Source organism: Panthera tigris, chromosome C1, assembly GCF_018350195.1.
Source record: "Panthera tigris isolate Pti1 chromosome C1, P.tigris_Pti1_mat1.1, whole genome shotgun sequence".
Lineage (NCBI taxonomy): Eukaryota > Metazoa > Chordata > Mammalia > Carnivora > Felidae > Panthera > Panthera tigris.
This window is the reverse complement of record NC_056667.1, coordinates 98,343,122-98,360,228: the sequence shown is the minus strand read 5'-3', so window position 1 is coordinate 98,360,228 and position 17,107 is coordinate 98,343,122. Positions and strand designations below refer to the sequence as shown.

The 17,107-nt window shown below is 44.5% G+C and overlaps 1 protein-coding gene across 1 annotated transcript in view; it reads right to left on the bottom strand.

The window, feature by feature from the left end:
- SLC22A15 (solute carrier family 22 member 15) overlaps positions 1–17,107 on the bottom strand; it is an 80,854-nt gene that overhangs the window by 12,779 nt on the left and 50,968 nt on the right. Inside the window, exons 7-8 of the mRNA XM_042993809.1 lie at positions 10,295–10,435; positions 7,854–7,939 (exon numbers count right to left, since the gene is read on the bottom strand). Of these exons, the coding sequence (XP_042849743.1) occupies positions 7,854–7,939; positions 10,295–10,435 (227 nt within the window). The remainder of the gene's footprint in view (positions 1–7,853; positions 7,940–10,294; positions 10,436–17,107) is intronic.

Sequence of the window (17,107 nt, the reverse complement as noted above, 5' to 3'; positions counted from 1 at the left end):
GTCTTCCAACTTTATTTTCCTTGATAAAACTCAGTTTCAATATTCGAGATCCTTTACATCTCTATAAAAATTTTGGTATTAATTTGTCGACATCTGTCCACAAAAAGAAGTCTGCTGGAAACTTTATTGGGATTGACCGTGCTGAAGACAGTGTGATTTGGGAAGAACTGACACCTTAAACAAAGTCTTCGGACCTTTAGTAGTATGGTAATCTCTTCATTTATTTTTATTATTATTATTATTACCACCAATTCATTTATGTAGTCTCTGCTTTGATTTCTCTCATCAACATTTTATATTTTATAGTTTTCTACAGGTCTGAAACATATTTTGTAAAACTTATCCCTAAATACATCATATTTTTAATTTATTATAAATGGTATTGTTTTCTTTCAATTTTATTTTTTCTAAGTTTGTTTATTGAATTAAGTAATCTCTATACCCAAAGTGGGACTCAAACTCACGACCCTGAGATCAAGAGTCGCATGCTCTACAAACTGAGGCAGCCAGGCATCCCTCTGTCATTTTAAATTGTTTGTTGCTGGGGCACCTGGGTGGCTCTGTCGGTTAAGCAGCCAACTTTGGCTCAGGTCATGATCTCACGGCTCGTGGGTTCGAGCCCCGCGTCGGGCTCTGTGCTGACAGCTCAGAGCCTGGAGCCTGTTTCAGATTCTGTGTCTCCCTCTCTCTCTGCCCCTCCCCTGTTCATGCTCTGTGTCTCCCTGTCTCAAAAATAAATAAAACGTTAAAAAAAAAATTTAAAAAAAATTGTTTGTTGCTAATATATAGAAATAAAAGGGTGTCACATGACTCTGAAACTCACTAATTTTAGTAGATTTTAATATTTCCTAGGATTTTCTATGGAGACGACCATGTACCCTTGTGAATAAAGACAGTTTTACTTCTTCCTTTCTAATTTGGATCCCTTTAATTTCTCTTTATTGGCTTATCATATTCATTAGTAATTTCAGTACAATGTTCCATAGAAGTGATAAGAATGGACATCCTTGCCTTTGTCCTGGTCTTAGGGAACAAGTACTTAGCTTTTCACCATTAAATGCGATGTTGGCTGTAGGTTTCCCCCAATGACCTTGATCAATTACTTCCAGTTGGTTGATGGTTTTTGTAGTGAATGGGTATTGAATTCTGACAAGTGCTTTTTTTACTTGTATTGAAATGATCATATGATTGTTTTTCTTTCAGCTTTTGAAGATGGTGAATAACACTGATTAGATTTTGAATGTCAAAATAACCCTGCACTGAGAGCATAAACCCTGCTTGGTCACGATGTATTACCCTTCTTGAGCATTGCTGGATTCAATTTGCTAATATTTAGTTGAGGATTTTTGTCATCGATACTGACCTGCAGTTTTCTTGCAAGGTCTTTGGTTTTATATCAGGATAACTGCTGGCCTCAAAAATGAGGTTGGGGGAGTATTCCTCCCTTCTGTATTTTCTGGAAGAATATACAGGATTAGTATTATTTCTGCCTGGAATTCTCCTACAGGAATGTTTTTACCTACAAATTAAATTTCTTTAATAGATAGAGGTCTATTCAGGTTATCTGCTTTTTTGAGTAGGAATTGGTAGTTTGTATCTTTGAAAGAATGGATCCATTTTGCCTAAGCTGGATTTACTGGCATAAAAATGTGTACAATATTCCTTATAGATGCCAACAGGTTCTACAGGTTCCCCTCTTTCATTCTTGATATTGCTGATGTGTGTCTTCTCTCTTTGGCTGGAGGTTTACTGACTTTATATATCTCAACAACCAGCTTTTGGTTTCATTGATTTTTCTCTAGTATTTTCCAGTTTTTATTTCATTGATATTTGTTCTTATTAGTTCCTTTCTTCTCTTTGCATTGTGCTTAATTTGTCATTAAAAAAATTTTTTTAATGTTTATTTTTGAGAGAGAGAGTGCAAGCAGGAGAGGGGCAGAGAGAGAGGGAGACACAGAATCCGAAGCAGGCTCCAGGCTCTGAGCTGTCAGCAGGGACCATGAGATCATGACCTGAGCTGAATTCGGACGCTCAACCGACTGAGCCACCCAGGTGCTCCTGTCATTACTTTTTTTTTTTTTATTATTTGCTTAAGAAAGAACCTCAGATCATTAATTTGAAAACTTTTCAACTAAATTTTTCTCTAAGCCCTGCTTTACTGCATCCCACAAACTTTGATACATTATAATTTTTGTTTAATTAAAAATATTTTCTAATTTCCTTTGCAATTTCCTTTCTTCTTTGACCCGTTTTTACAAGAATGTCTTTTAAAATCCAAATATCTGAGGATTTCCCTGATATCTTCTGGTTACTGATTTCTAGCTTAATTCCATTCTCATCAAATAACTATTTTGGGGGAGCACCAGGGTGGCTCAGTCAGCTAAGTGTCTGACTGTTGATTTCAGCTCAGGTCATGATCTCACGGTTCATGAGTTCGAGCCCCACATCATGCTTTGTGCTGACAATGCAGAGCCTGCTTGGGATTCTCTCTCTCTCTCTCTCTCTCTCTCTCTCTCTCTCTCTCCCTCTCTCTGCCCCTCCCCAACTTGTGTTTCCTCTCAAAAAATTTTTTAAAATAACTATTTTGGGAAGATTTCAATCCTTTTCAATTTTTGAAACTTGTTTTACGGTTTCAAACCGTACAGCATGTTCTGCTGTATTTGGGTACAGTGTTCGACAAATGGCAGTTAGGTCATGTTCAAGTCTCCATATCCTTCGGCATTTTCTGTCTGATTTTTCTATCAGTGGTTGAGAGAGGGGTGGTGAAATATCCAACTATGCTTTTGGATTTGTCTATTTATCCTTTCAGTTCTATCCAATTTCGCTTCCTGTATTCTGAATCTGTTATTAGATGCATACACAATCAGGACTATTACATCTTCTTGATGAACATGCTTTCTCGTTACGTGTTTATACCTTTCATCAAATGAGGAAAGTCTCTGACCGCCATTTCTGCAAATAATGTTTTCTTTACTTCCTCCTTCTTCGACTCCAATTACAAATACACGTTAGGCTTTGTGTTGCCCTATAACTCATTGATACCTTGTTAACTCTTCATTCAATTATTCTTTTCTGCTTCATTCTGCATGGTTTCTTTAGATATGTCTTTTTCACTGATCTTCTGTGGTTAATCTCATTCACTGGATTTGTTTTTCATATAACATATGCTTCATTTCTAGATGTCACACGATGTCTTTTTTTTTTTATCCTCTATTTCTCTGTTCATGATGATCATGCTTTTCCTCTATCTTCTTAAATGTGTGGAACATCTTGATAATAGCTGTTTTCAAGTTCTTGTCTCCTCATTCTATCATCTGGATCATTTCTGGTTTTGTTTCTATCGATATGTTTCCTGGTTATAGGTGGTATTATCCTGCCTGGTAGTTTTGGCTGGATGCCATACACTGTGGATATGACAGCGCTGGATTTTACTGTCTTCCTTGACTGCTCTTTGTTCTGGGATGCTGTTACTTTGTTTTTCTTCTTTGTTTTTTGGGGGAGGCTTTTTTTTTTTTTGTAGGGGGGATGCTGTTACTTTGAATCATTTGATCCTTCTAAGATTTTTAAAGCACTTTGAGGACATGCAGAGAAGGCCTTTAGCGTAGGGCTACTTTGACCCAGGAGGTCTCTACTCAATGCTGCACATCTGGCTGAAAAGAACACAAACTAGGCATGGCCTTGGATTCCAAGAATTATTCCAAATGCTGCTTCCTCGTGGTCCTCTCTCTGGCCTCAGTGGTTTCCTCAAACTCCTGCACAAATCAGGAAGCAGCCTAAGACTCAGAGGCCCCTTCTGCAGATCTCTGGAGTTCATCCTCTGTGTATCTTACTCCTCTTCAGTCATTTTTCTAGTGAATTCTAGAAATCGTGGCCTCCCCAGGTTTTAATACTGTCTTCTCAGTTCAGTGCTGGGCTCCCCGTCCCTGCACCATGACTTGGACACCCTGGGTTAGGTCAGTCTTGGGGAGCACTTTGTTTCCTTCCCCTCGGGGATCACTGTCTTTCCTGGACAGCCTGCTGTCCAGTGTCTGAAAATCAGAGTTTTTTATATTTGTCTGGTTTTATGGCTATTTAACACAGGAGGATAGCTGGTCTCCATTCCTATCATGGTCCAAAGTTGAAGTCCCCATAGTGTTTTGCCGTGTCGATTCTCACATGGCACCTTCTGACTTTACTGTTGTTGCTTCTCTCTAATCACTCATCTTTCTCACCAGACTGTAAGTTCTTAGGGCCTAGGGACTAGGTCTTGTTTATGAATTGTGCCCTGAACGTGGCCAGCACAAGAGAAGTCAAGTGAATAGAACGGGCAGATCAAGATAGATAAAAGAAATGAGATAGAGAGGTGCTCAGAGTGGAGCACCTTGAAATGTTTCAACTATGAAACTTGTTTATCTGGTCGTGTGCTGTGACTTCCTAGTATTCAGACTCTGGCAGGACCGTAACTGCCAGGAACCAACCTCCTTGCCAATAAGAACCCAGTGTTGGTCAGTCTGACAATGCAGGTTCTTGAACCCTGGCCAATTCCCATCAGACTGTCTGCTGAAGAGTTAAGAACTGACTCTAATTAGGCAGCGTTAATTCTCTAAGACAAAAGTCTCACCATGTGCAATGAATACGCTGGCTGTAAAACTCCAAGATGGCAAATCAGCATTCCCCCAAAGGCACTGATTTTAGAATCAGAAAGATCTGAAATCTGAATCCTAGGTGTGCTGCTTACCTGCTGTGCAAACCTAGGTAAGTTGCTTGACCTATCTGAACTTTAGCTTCCTTATAAAATGGGGGTAATACCTAATATCTTCTCTAGATGAAGAGAACCCAGTATACAGTTAACCCTTAATAAATGATAGTATTGTAGGTTTAATTAGGATCCTTTAAGCAAAGATAGAAGTCAGGTAAAATGCATTAGTAGCCACCTGGTAACACTACCCCCAGGGAGAACACAGGCCGAGGGATGCCAAACAATCTGTTTTCTAGCTTACTGGCTGTTTCTTCTAGGGGTGTGCCTGTCCGTCTGTCTGTCTGTGCCTCAGACACAGAGAACCACAATCATACTCAGGTACTAAAAAACAGTTGGCAGGTACTGGGACACTTAAATTGGCTGGAAGAAGAGAGGGAATATATGTTTGGCGGGAAAAATTGAGGGGAAAATGGGTGCAAAAAGTTCTGACAAGATGCTAATAAAATTTTTCAAACTACTAGGTGCCTTCTGAAACAGGCAGCTTAAGGCTGAGCACTTTGAAAACACTGAGATTTACAAGAGGGCCATCGAAATATTTTAAGAAGTAAACAGGAAAGGTTCAAAGAACGTTAGAGAACAAATGTTTTCAGCTCAAAGAAGAGAAGGTTCAGGAATAGTTAAGATGACTCCTGGCAAACACAGGAAGGATTATGCAAAAGAAGGGGGTGGCCACCTGTCCTCTCGCCCTAGTGATGAATAAAATGAAAAGAAATGGACTCAGTTGTGACAGAAGAGGCCCACTCTAATGGCTATTAAAAATAGAAACAATTTTCTAAGGGACAGTGTGAGATTTTTTTTCCCCTGGAAATCCTCAAAAATAGAGTAGACGTCCACTTTTCTAAGGATAACAGAGGTACCATGTTGGTGAGGCGCTTTCCCGGGGTCTGAAAGATTCCCTGCTATGCTGTTTCTTATTCACAGTTCACCAAGGGGCACAATCAACAAAGGGCTTGAGCTTTTCCTCTCTCTCTCTTTTTTTTAAATTTGTTTAATGTTTATTTATTTATTTATTTTTGAGAGCGAGAGACAGCATGAGTGGGGAAGGGGCAGAGAGAGAGGGAGACACAGAATCTGAAGCAGGCTCCAGGCTCTGAGCTGTCAGCGGCACAGAGCCCGACGCAGGGCTCGAACCCACTAACTGTGAGATCATGACCTGAGCCGAAGTTGGACGCTCAACCGACTGAGCCACCCAGGCACCCGCCCCACTGAGCTTTTTCTCTCATAAGGGCCCTGAAGTGAACAGAGAGTGGGTGGGTCTGGATGGAGACCACACACCTGCTTTCACTTGGGTTTCTGTAGAAAGGGCCCCGTGCAGAGTGTCGGGGTGGGGGTTCCCTGGAGTATCTCACAGATAGGTGAGAGGGGGAAGGACATAAACTGGCCTGGCTGGCAGAGGTGTGAGAGGTGACAGGTGTGCTTAGAGCAACAAGGAAACATTTTTCTCTCCAAGGTGACAGATAGAACAATGGACTTTTAGAGGTAGAAAGCAACTGAATTTCCAAGGTGTCTATGAAAAACAAAAGCTGAATCTAAAGCCACAATATGATGGTTTGAAACCACTACTGTCTGTCCCAGACCAACAGAACCGGGCACTTAATTCTACGAGCCCATGGCAGGGCAGCAGCTGAGGACGGTCTCCCTTTCCCAGCACTAGCAAAGGTAACAGTTTCCTTAGACAATAAAAAACAAGCAAACTTACTCACTTCTCTAGTTTCTGTGATTCCATGAAAATCACTCTAAGGCTGGGTCAAATAACTGGGTCAAATCCACAGTCATGAACAAACTGCCCTCTGGATTCGAGGCACAGAACTTGAGGTGGCAACTGGCAGCATAGCAGGTGTCCTGGAGGGTTCCAGAACTAGAACACGAGGCTTTGGGGTCTGCAGTGGGGCACTGGTACAACTGAACCTCGAGGAGAAGCAATGGCCAAAGGTTTCATACGTGATTTGCTGTCAGGAAAGACATTCTCCAGCTGCCTTTCTAGTAGCTGTCAAACTCCGGTAGCTGTGAAACCGCCTCACAATGATTCCCACCTGAAGTAAAAGCTCCAGGATGGGGCCCCATTAAGATCCAAAAGCCCCCCAAACAGGGCTTTTGCTGTACCGTATGCCCCCAGCAGCACGGGGTTTGTTACGGCCCGCTCCTCATTGTTGAAAATGACTGCTCATGGGGCGCCTGGGTGGCTCAGTTGGTTAAACGTCCAACTTCAGCTCAGGTCATGATCTCACGGTTCATGAGTTCGAGCCCCGCGTCGGGCTCTGGGCTGACAGCTCGGAGCCTGGAGCCTGCTTCAGATTCTGTCTCTCCCTCTCTCTGCCCCTCCCCAGCTTGTGCTCTGTCTCTCAAAAATAAATAAAATGTTAAAAAATTTTTTTTTTAAAAAAGAAAAGAAAATCACTACCCAAATCAGTTTTTTGATGTTTTAGCTAGTATGCCTCACATGTGTTAGTGCAAGGAAAAAAAAAAAAAAAGGTTGAGAACCATCACTCTTATACACTTTCTATTAAGGGAAAGAAATCAGGATGCCAAAGGGACCCTTTTCTTGCAGCTACGTTTGCACAGCCACAAATATATAAAAATGCCAAAGTTTCCTAAAGCTGTTTTGTTCACACTTTATATAAGAACGAGAAAATGTCAGGCGTCACCAACCGTGAACACTACTCCTACTGTTGCTGCTGTTATCATCCGGGTGCCCGGGGAGTATGGATGGAGGTGCTGAGGGTGCCGTTGAGAACCAGCGTCTCTGATCTCTGATCTGTGATTGGCTGGAACGGGGAGTGCAATCTGTAACCCTGGATGGAGTTTCTCTCTGCAGAACTACATGGTCCTCCCCATCAGCAAATAAGCAACTCTAATACCAGCGTTGCAGCCCAGACGCCCCAGATGGTGGCTTAATCGCCCGCAAGAATTAATAGTGCACCTCTAAGCACATTATTCACCCAGAGAACGGTTTGGGCAATGGGCAAGATTCTGGCCCATTATGCTCCACACAATCGCTAAATAATATGCAATCATAGAAATGAAGCATGGCATATGGTAATCTCTCCACGATATTGGGATTCATTGTAATAAAAGCGCTGTTCAGAACCCTTATGTAGAAATCTGAAAGGCTTACCTTTCTTTTCTGGAAGGAACATCACAATAAGACAAGCCAGTCCTCCTAGGCACAGAAATGCTGCTAAGGTCCGCTTCCGGCCACACCTAAACAATGGAAAGAAATGACACATTTCTCTTGGGGATCTTGTAAACGCATCTGCGGCTTCTCCTGAACCTCCTTCCTGAAACGTCCCCAGTGGCATTATATACGTTCGTCTTTGGTCACTGGGGACGTTTCAGGAAGGAGGTTCAGGGTGGCATGGGTGGCAAATGGGACTGACCAGGACATAGAATATGTGACCATCACAACGCAAAGAACTAGCTGGATGGCAGCATCAAACGACGTGTGCAGGAGAAGAACAGAGAATCGCTCTGTTCCTGAGGGTTCGCTCTGTTCCGGGTGGTTCTGAATGCTTTCTGTCGAGCATTTTACTTAGTCCTCAAAATAAACCTATAAGGCATGAGCTGTGCCTTCCGTCTTCCAGAGAATGATAATAAATAAAACATGGAGAATGGAGTCTCCCAACTCACTTCCTTTCCTCGGTACTGAAATCTTGAGCACTTCAGATTTTATTTTATTTATTTAAAAAAAAATTTTTTTTTAACATTGATCCATTTTTGAGAGACAGAGAGACAGAGCATGAGCAGGGGAAGGGCAGAGAGAGAGGGAGACACAGAATCCGAAGCAGGCTCCAGGCTCTGAGCTGTCAGCACAGAGCAGGACGCGGGGCTCGAACTCAGGAACCGCGAGATCATGACCAAAGTCGGAAGCTTAACCGACTGAGCCACCCGGGCGCCCCAAGCACTTCAAATTTTCAACACTGTAAAACAAGCCCCTCTCTCTTAAAAATGCAAACTGAAAATAATTTCTTGTTAGTACGTCAGAATCAAGTGAAATTTATGGCACGCTTTATGAAGGGAAATCATTTTCAAAGAAGAGCTTGAGGCTTGGGCGAAAGACATTGGCGGTGACAAGCCTCCCTTCACGAGGAGCCTAGGACCCGCTAGGTCCCCTGCAGGACCTTCGGTAGCACCTGTAACTTTTCTGACAATTTTGCCAGGGAATTTTATAATCCCGAGTTTGAGGGTAAGTACAGCTTACTGAGCTTGTTAAAGCCATAAAACTAACACGTGGCTAGGACCAGATTTGAATTCAGTGGCAGTGGCTGGGAGACAGGACAGGACGTGGGTCCCCAGGTCACACTGTGCTTCATGTAACACCAGTACTGAACGCCCTTCAGTGGACAGGCACCACGCTAGGCAGGCAGTGGCGAGGCAAAGCCACACAGGGAACTCCCGTGGATGGCACCCTTCTAAACCTTCAGTCGTCCTCGGAGGTGCGCATGAGCAGCTGTGACAGCATAGAGGAGGGGCATCTGGCACACCGGAGGTGTTGGGGACGGATTTCTGAATTTGCAGCCTGACTCGGCTCTTGGACCAGCATTGACCGCAAGCTTGGTCACTAACAGGGAGGTCGGCAGAGACAACTGGGACCGCCCCCAGAGAAAGGGTTCCACTGAACAGAATCCAAACTTGCCCTTTGGAAGGCACTAAGCATGCCATTCATGACAACATCACCAAGGAATGCTGTTTTGCTTTGAGTGATGGTTTCTGGGTAGTGGGACAAGGCACGATCCAGCAGATTCCTGGTTCGTACAGAATGGGGTTTTCGGTTGTCCTGGTCAGGCGCTCAGGAACAGAAGTGACCCCAGGAAACTGAGGAAAAGGTACTTTGTCAAAGAGTTTTGAAAGGGCCTTGTAAAACTGCCCACTGACAATGAGAAGCGAAAGCAGGGTGTATTCCTCCCCTCAACAAAGTCGAGTGGGTCTTAAGAGGGAAGAAAAGTCTTTCCAGGCCCTCCAGTTCTATGCCTTGTGAAGGAATGTGCACGTGACAGGGGCTGGGTCCATGGAGTTCTATCTACACAGAGCCAATACTCCTATCTGTTGGGGCTAACAAATGACACACAGGCTACTAAAAAACCTTCTGGGGCGCCTGGGTGGCTTGGTCGGTTAAGCGTCCGACTTCGGCTCAGGTCATGATCTCACGGTCTGTGAGTTCAAGCCCCGCGTCGGGCTCTGTGTTGACAGCTCAGAGCCTGGAGCCTGTTTCAGATTCTGTGTCTCCCTCTCTCTCTGCTCCTCCCCTGTTCATGCTCTGTCTCTCTCTGTCTCAAAAATAAATAAACGTTAAAAAAAAAAAATGAAAAAAAAAAAAAAACCTTCTGGTGGTAGTTCATTTGGATTGAAAACCTACGTAAAAACTCACAAACATGAAACCCAAGAAATGCCACCCTAAAAAATGAATTCTGACTGCATTTGGTCTGAGAATAAATCACCATCGAGTGCTTAACAGATACTAGCTGTGGACAAAGACAAAAATCTTTAAGTATTTATGGATATAAGAGCATGTGTATGTACGTATTCTACGTAGTCCACTTCATACTCGTCTATACTCACCATTTTTGGTTAATCAAGTAGATGCAGATAGGGTAAGAAGGAATCTCTATGAGGCCAGACAGGGCCAGGTTGGCATAAATATTTCCGCCTAGATCACCTGCACTCAGAGTGAGGCCATAATACACCAAGCTGCACACAAACCTGCAGTTGGGGGTAAAAGACAAGAAGGACAACAGAACAAGTACATTAAGAATCTGCCGGGGAAGATTCGATCACTGGTTCAGTGTAATGCCACGTGTCGTAAGCAGTGAGACTGACGTTCCCACTGACCTTCCTATCCCGATCGAAATTTTTACTAGGAAAAAATACAAACGTAAGGGGCCTTGGAAATTATCTGCGCTGCACTTGGATGCTCTCTAAAGCAAATGAGTGGTCAGCTGCTGAAAGAGCAAACACGCTGACCTTTCGTCAAGCATATCTGCATTTAATAGAAGACAAGGATGATTCTTACTTTAATCCAGCAGTTACCGGAACCCTTGCCGTAGGTGACTGCTGGGTCAAAATGACTCTAGAGAAGAACTCCCGGGGGGAAAGCCAAGAGAGGATGGTGTTGAGAACATGCACTGAGAAGCCACTGGAGTCGGTGGTGGTGACCTGTATAGACCAGAAATGACTGGCACTGCACCCCCCTGACCAGGTTCTTGACCCCGCCTGACATTCAGCAGGCGTATGTGCTGTAGACACCCAGACAGGAAAGGGAAGACCAGGGGACAGCAGAGGAAGGACGCTTTAAAAAGCCACTAGTTTATTTCTGCATGCCGTTACTGCAATACATAGGGAGAGCCTCCTGGGTGGCAGGCACTGAGCCAACCTCTCAAGGTCTGGGAACCGAGGAACCCAGGAGCTTTAGTGTTTATTTATTTTTGAGTCAGAGCATGCACAAGCAGGGAAGGGGCAGAGAGAGGGAGCCAGAGGGTCCAAAGCGGGCTCCATGCTGACAGCAGAGCCCTGATGCTGGGCTCGAACTCAGGAACCACGAGATCATGACCTGTGCCGAAGCCGGACGCCCGACTGAGCCATTGAGGCGCCCCAAGCCCAGAGGCTTTAAATAAGTCAAGCAAAGTACCATCCTGAAGCCCCAGGTTGAGGATTTCTCAGACAGAGTGAAGGAAATAATACAAACTTGTGTGCCTAGGAAACTGCATTATTAAAAATAAAACAGAACAGAACATACAAAAATAAAACCCTGAAACTAGGCTTAGTAGTTGATGAATATGTTTCCTAACCATACGTTTCTATTAAATGTACTACAGGTTTTGGGAGCATATCAGTTTTTACATTCTGCAATTCACTTTGACAGGTGTTTATTCCGGGGACGTTTCCATTTGCTTCCCTTTAATTTTCCTTAGAACAAATCCAATGAGCTGTGGCATGATGAGATCAAAAAGGAAAGGGAAAGCCTTCTTTCCATCTCTGCCAAAACAGCAAAGTGGGCCAAGCGCCCTGGGCTATTAAGAAGGGGCTGCAGTGGACAGGAGACGTGTGGGGGATGGGAAGAGGGAACCCTGGAGCTTGACTGCTTGGTGGGTCATCCCTTCCTGGCAAATGAGCCAGGGGTGCCAGCTACTTCCCATTACCTCTCACTGGGCGAGCTGTCACTCGTGTTCTAAGGATGATGAGCAGTGTCGGAGCCAGGATGTCATGAGTAAGGATGCAAGGGGTCACTGAGTTGTCTGTGTTCCCTGTCCCCCAGAACCCTGTCTGTAAGCAGTAAGCTAAACAAATTTAAACCCATGCAGTTTTCTAAAGTATTTTTAAAATCCTTTGTACCTGCAGTAGATACCCTCCTCTGACAGGTATCTATCAGTGTGTTCACTCTGCATTTAAAATAGAAATCCCAGGGGCGCCTGGGCGGCTCAGTCAGTTAAGTATCCGGCTTCGGTCATGATCTCGCGGTTGGTGGGTTCGAGCCCCGCGTCGGGCTCCGTGCTGACAGCTCAGAGCCTAGAGCCTGCTTCAGATTCTGTGCCCCCCACCCTGGGCTCTCTGCCCTTCCCCACTTGTATTCTCTCTCTCTCTCTCTGTCTCCCTCCCTCTCAAAAATAAACATTAAAAACTAATAATAATAAATAAATAAAATAGATATCCCAGTGAAGCAATTCCCACCATGGAAACACACATACGTATTTAAACCCAGTTGTGATGGCAGCAAGTCAGGCTCAAATAAAGCCCAGTTCAGGACACACGAGGCATCTGGTGCCCGCTCGTGGGGAGGGAGAACGGGGAGAGCACGGGCAAGGAGGGCCTACGGTCCCAAGGCGGGCACTATGCTTGGGAGCTTCCTTAATGGCAAGTTGGTCATTGGGATGCATAATTACAGCTATTAAAATCATCTTGACCCTTTTTATGGGCCCAAGCAAACTTTAAAATGCTTGCATAATATTTAACGGTATAATTAGGGCATCAAAGAACTGTTGAAAAAGGAACCACTGTGGGGAGTAACCAGAAAAACAGATGTGAAACACAGAGGTGTGATTTTACTCCCGGGGAAGGGCTTTCTTCAATGACAGATCCACAGAAAAGAATTCGGAATTTTATGGCATCTTCAGAAAGAACAGCAGTATGTGGAATGACTCTGCTTCTGTTATTGCATATTTTAGCATTCGGAGCCCAAGGGGAAGAGGTTTATTTGAGAAGAACTCCTTTGGCTGTGTAAGATATAAAATAAACGGGGACAGGGTGCCTGGGTGGCTCAGTCGGTTGAGCGCCCGACTTCAGCTCAGGTCATGATCTCACGGTCTGTGAGTTCGACCCCCGAGACGGGCTCTGTGCTGACAGCTCAGAGCCTGGAGCCTGCTTCGGATTCTGTCTCTCTCTCTCTCTCTCTCTGCCCCTCCCCCACTCACACTCTGTCTCTCTCTCTCTCTCTGTCAAAAATAAATAAACATTAAAAAAAATTTATAAAATAAACAGGGACGCTCTCCCTGGCTCCATATCTACTTTGTTGGTTTGTTCATCTGTTTTTTATCCCCTGAAGGCCAGACTCCAGAAATTAACATGCCTCCAAAGAACAAACAACCTTAAAACAAGAAGTAAATTATCCTCAAGAAGAAGGCAGAGGGTTTGACTGTCTATATGACATGCAAATGCTGAGTTTTACTGAGCCCTAAGCGCCGGCACATATTTTCTAAGTGTTTGCACTCGGCAGAACCTCAAATTAGTTGCTCCTGTGCTGGGTTGTCAGGTTTGGCTTTTAATGGTTCCCTTAATCTCCACGCCTCCAAGCTTGGGTCCCTCGTTGAACACTTATTATGCATCTGTGATATTTCAGCACTATGCTGGGTCTGTGGGGAAGGTGGCAGTGGGTGTGACCTGATCACACAGGTGGCAGCCAGGGAGAATCACGATATGGAAAAATATATTCACACCTTCTTGTTCTCAATCTGCTGTTCTTTATAGCTGTGTACCTAAGATCACTTTCATATAAAATTATTCTCCTTGGGGAGGCTGGGTGGCCCAGTCGGTTTAGCGGCGGACTTCAGCCCAGGTCATGATCTCATGGTTCGTGAGTTCGAGCCCCCCATCAGGCTCTCTGCTGTCAGCGCAGCTCCTGCTTGGATCCTCTGTCTCCCGCTCTCTCTGCCCCTCCCCTCTCTCTCTCTGCCCATCCCCAGTTGGTGCGCTCTCTCTCAAAAATAAAGATTTAAAAAAATAATAAAAAATAAAATAAAACAATTCTCCTGAATCCCCACATGAAAATGTAGGTCTCCGCACAGCCTTCAAGGCAAATATGTACCAACCACAGCACAGCAGTCCTTTTAGGCCAGTAAATATGATGCTCACACCCAACACTGGACCAAATAACATCGATGGCACCCTAGCAGAGGCTGCAGGCATACCGAGGAGATATTGCGGGTTACGTTCCAGAACACTGTAATAGCCATAAAGCGATGATCGCAGTAAAGCAAGTCAAATAAACTTTTTTGTTTCCCAGTGCGTGTAAAAGTTACGTTGACACTATACTATAGTCCACTATGTGTGCAAACGCATAATGCCTTAAAAAGCAATGCACCTACCTAATTAAAAATATTTTGTTGCTAAAAAATGCTAACCATCATCTGAACTTTTAGCAGATCATGTTTCTGCCGGTGGAGGGTCCTGCCTCGATGTGGGTGGCTGCTGACTGATCGAGGTGGTGGCCGCCGAAGGTTGGGTGGCTGTGGCCATTTCTCAAGGCAGCAGTGAAGTCTGCCACCTTGACTGACTCTTTCTTTCACAAACAATTTCTCTACAGCATGTGATGCAATTTGACAGCATTTTGCCCACGGCAGAACTTCTGTCAAAATTGGAGTCTAACTTCTCAAACCCTGCTGCTGCTTTATCAGCTAAGTTTCTGGAACATTCTAAATCCTTGTCGTCATTTTGACAGTCTGCACAGCATCTTCACCAGTAGCAGATTCCATCTTAAGAAACCACTGTCTTTGCTCATCCATCACAAGCAGCTCCTCATCCGTTCAAGTTTGATCATGAGATTGCAGCCATTCAGTCCCATCTTCAGGCTCCGCTTCTAATTCTAGTTCACTTGCTGTTTCCGCCACATCCACAGCTACTTCCTCCACCGAAATCTGGAACCCCTCAAAATCATCCTTGAGGACTGGATCCAACTTATTCCAAATTCCTGTTAATGTTGATATCGTGACCTCTTCCCATGAATCACAAATGTTCACAATGGCATCTAGGAACAGTGAATCCTTTCCAGGAGGTTTTCCATTTACTTTGCCCAGATCCATCAGAGGCATCACTATTGATGGCACCGATATCCTTACAAAATGTATGTCTTAAATAAGATCGAAATTACTGAAAGTTAAAATTACTCCTGGATCCATGGGCTGGAGAAGGTTGTATTAGCAGGCATGAAACCAACATTAATCTCATCGCACATCTCCATCTGAGCTCTTGGGTGACGAGGTGTGTTATCAACTAGCAGTAATATTTTGAAAAGAATCTTTTTTAAAATCATTTTTAAGGTTTACTTATTTACATTGAGAGAGAGAAAGAGAGAGCGAGCATGTGTGTGACAGTGGGGGAGGGGCACAGAGAGGGGGAGAGAGAATCTCAAGCAGGCTCCATGCTGTCAGCTAAGAGCCCCACATGGGGCTCGATCTCACGAACCGGGAGTTCATGACCTAAGCCGAAATCAAGAGCTCAACTCCCAACCAACTGGGCCACCCAGGCACCCCAGAATCTTTTTTTCTGAGCAGTAGGTCTCAATGGCAGGCTTAAAAATTTAGTAAACCGTACTGCAAACAGATGTGCTGTCATCCATGCTTGGTTATTACATTTACAGAGCACAGGCAGAATAGATTTAGCATAATTCCTTTTTTTTTTTTTTTAGTTTATTTATTTATTTTGAGAGCAAGAGAGAGAGAGTGTGTGTGAGCAGAGGAGGGGCAGAGAGAGAGGGAGAGAGAGAGAATTCTAAGCAGGCTCCACCCTGTCAGTGAGGAGCCCGATGCGGGGCTCGAACTCACAAACCGCAAGTTCATGGCCTGAGCTGAAATCAAGAGTCAGACACTTAACTGACTGAGCCACCCAGGCACCCCCAGATTTAGCATAGTTCTTCAGGGCCGTAGAATTTTCAGAATGGTCACTGAGCACTGGCTTCCACTTAAAGTCACCAACTGCATTAGCTTCTAGCAAGAGTCAGCCTGCCCTTTGAAGCCAGGCATTGACTTCTCCTCTCTAGCCATAAAAGTCCTACATGGCATCTTCTTCCAAACGAAGCCTGTTTCATCTACGTGGAAATCTAGTGTGTAGTGTAGCCACCTTCATGAATGGTCTTAGCTGGATCTTCTGGAGAACTTGCTGGAGCTTCTACACCAGCACCTGCTGGCTGCTTCACTGTGCACTTTTATACTGTGGAGATGGCTTCTTTCCTTAAACCTCATGATCTAACCTCTGCTAGCTTTAGACTTTCCTTCTGCAGCTTCCTCACCTCCCAGCCTTCATAGAATGGGAGAGAGGGTGTTGCTCTGTACCAGGCTTTTAAGGGAACGTTGTGGCTGCTCTGATCGTCTCTCCAGACCACTCAAACTTTCTCCGTATCAGCAACCAGGCTGTTTTGCTTTATCGTTCATGTGTTCACTGGAGTGGCTCTTCTCACTTCCTTCCAGAACTTTTCCTTCATTCACAGTGTGGCTAACTGGTCAGCACAGGAAGCCTAGCTTTTGGCCTACCTTGGCTTTCAACCTGCCTTCCTCAAAGCTGCGTCATTTCTAGCTTTTGACTTAAAGTGAGAGGTGTGTGATTCTTCTTTTCATTTGGACACCTGGAGACCACTGTAGGGTTATTAACTGGCTTAATCCCAGTATTGTCATGTTTCCAGGAGGACAGGGGTCCCAAAGAAGAGAGATGGGGGAACGGCCAGTCGGCGGAGTCGTTGGAACACACACAACATTTATTAGGTTTACTCTCTTCTATGGGTGTGGTTCGTGGTGCCCCAAAACATCACAGTAGTAACACAAAAGAGCACTGATCACAGATCACCATGGCAAATGTAACAATAATGACAAAGTTCGACACAGAGCCGTGAAGCGAACAAATACTGTTGGAAAACGGTACCAACAGAGTCGCTTGCCGCAGCGCTGGCACACGCCTTCCACAGTAAAAAACGCGGCATCTGAGAAGCATAGTAAAACGTGGTACGTCTATACAGTACGCAAGTACCGCCATCCACTTGACCCCTTCCCACGTCATTCTGTAAATGGGACCATCTTCAGTCGTTCGATGCAATTTACATGGATGCTGAGAGCATTCTGAGAGGCAGGTAGGAATGATCTATTCAAGTGGCTTCAGGTCCGTCATTTCACACTC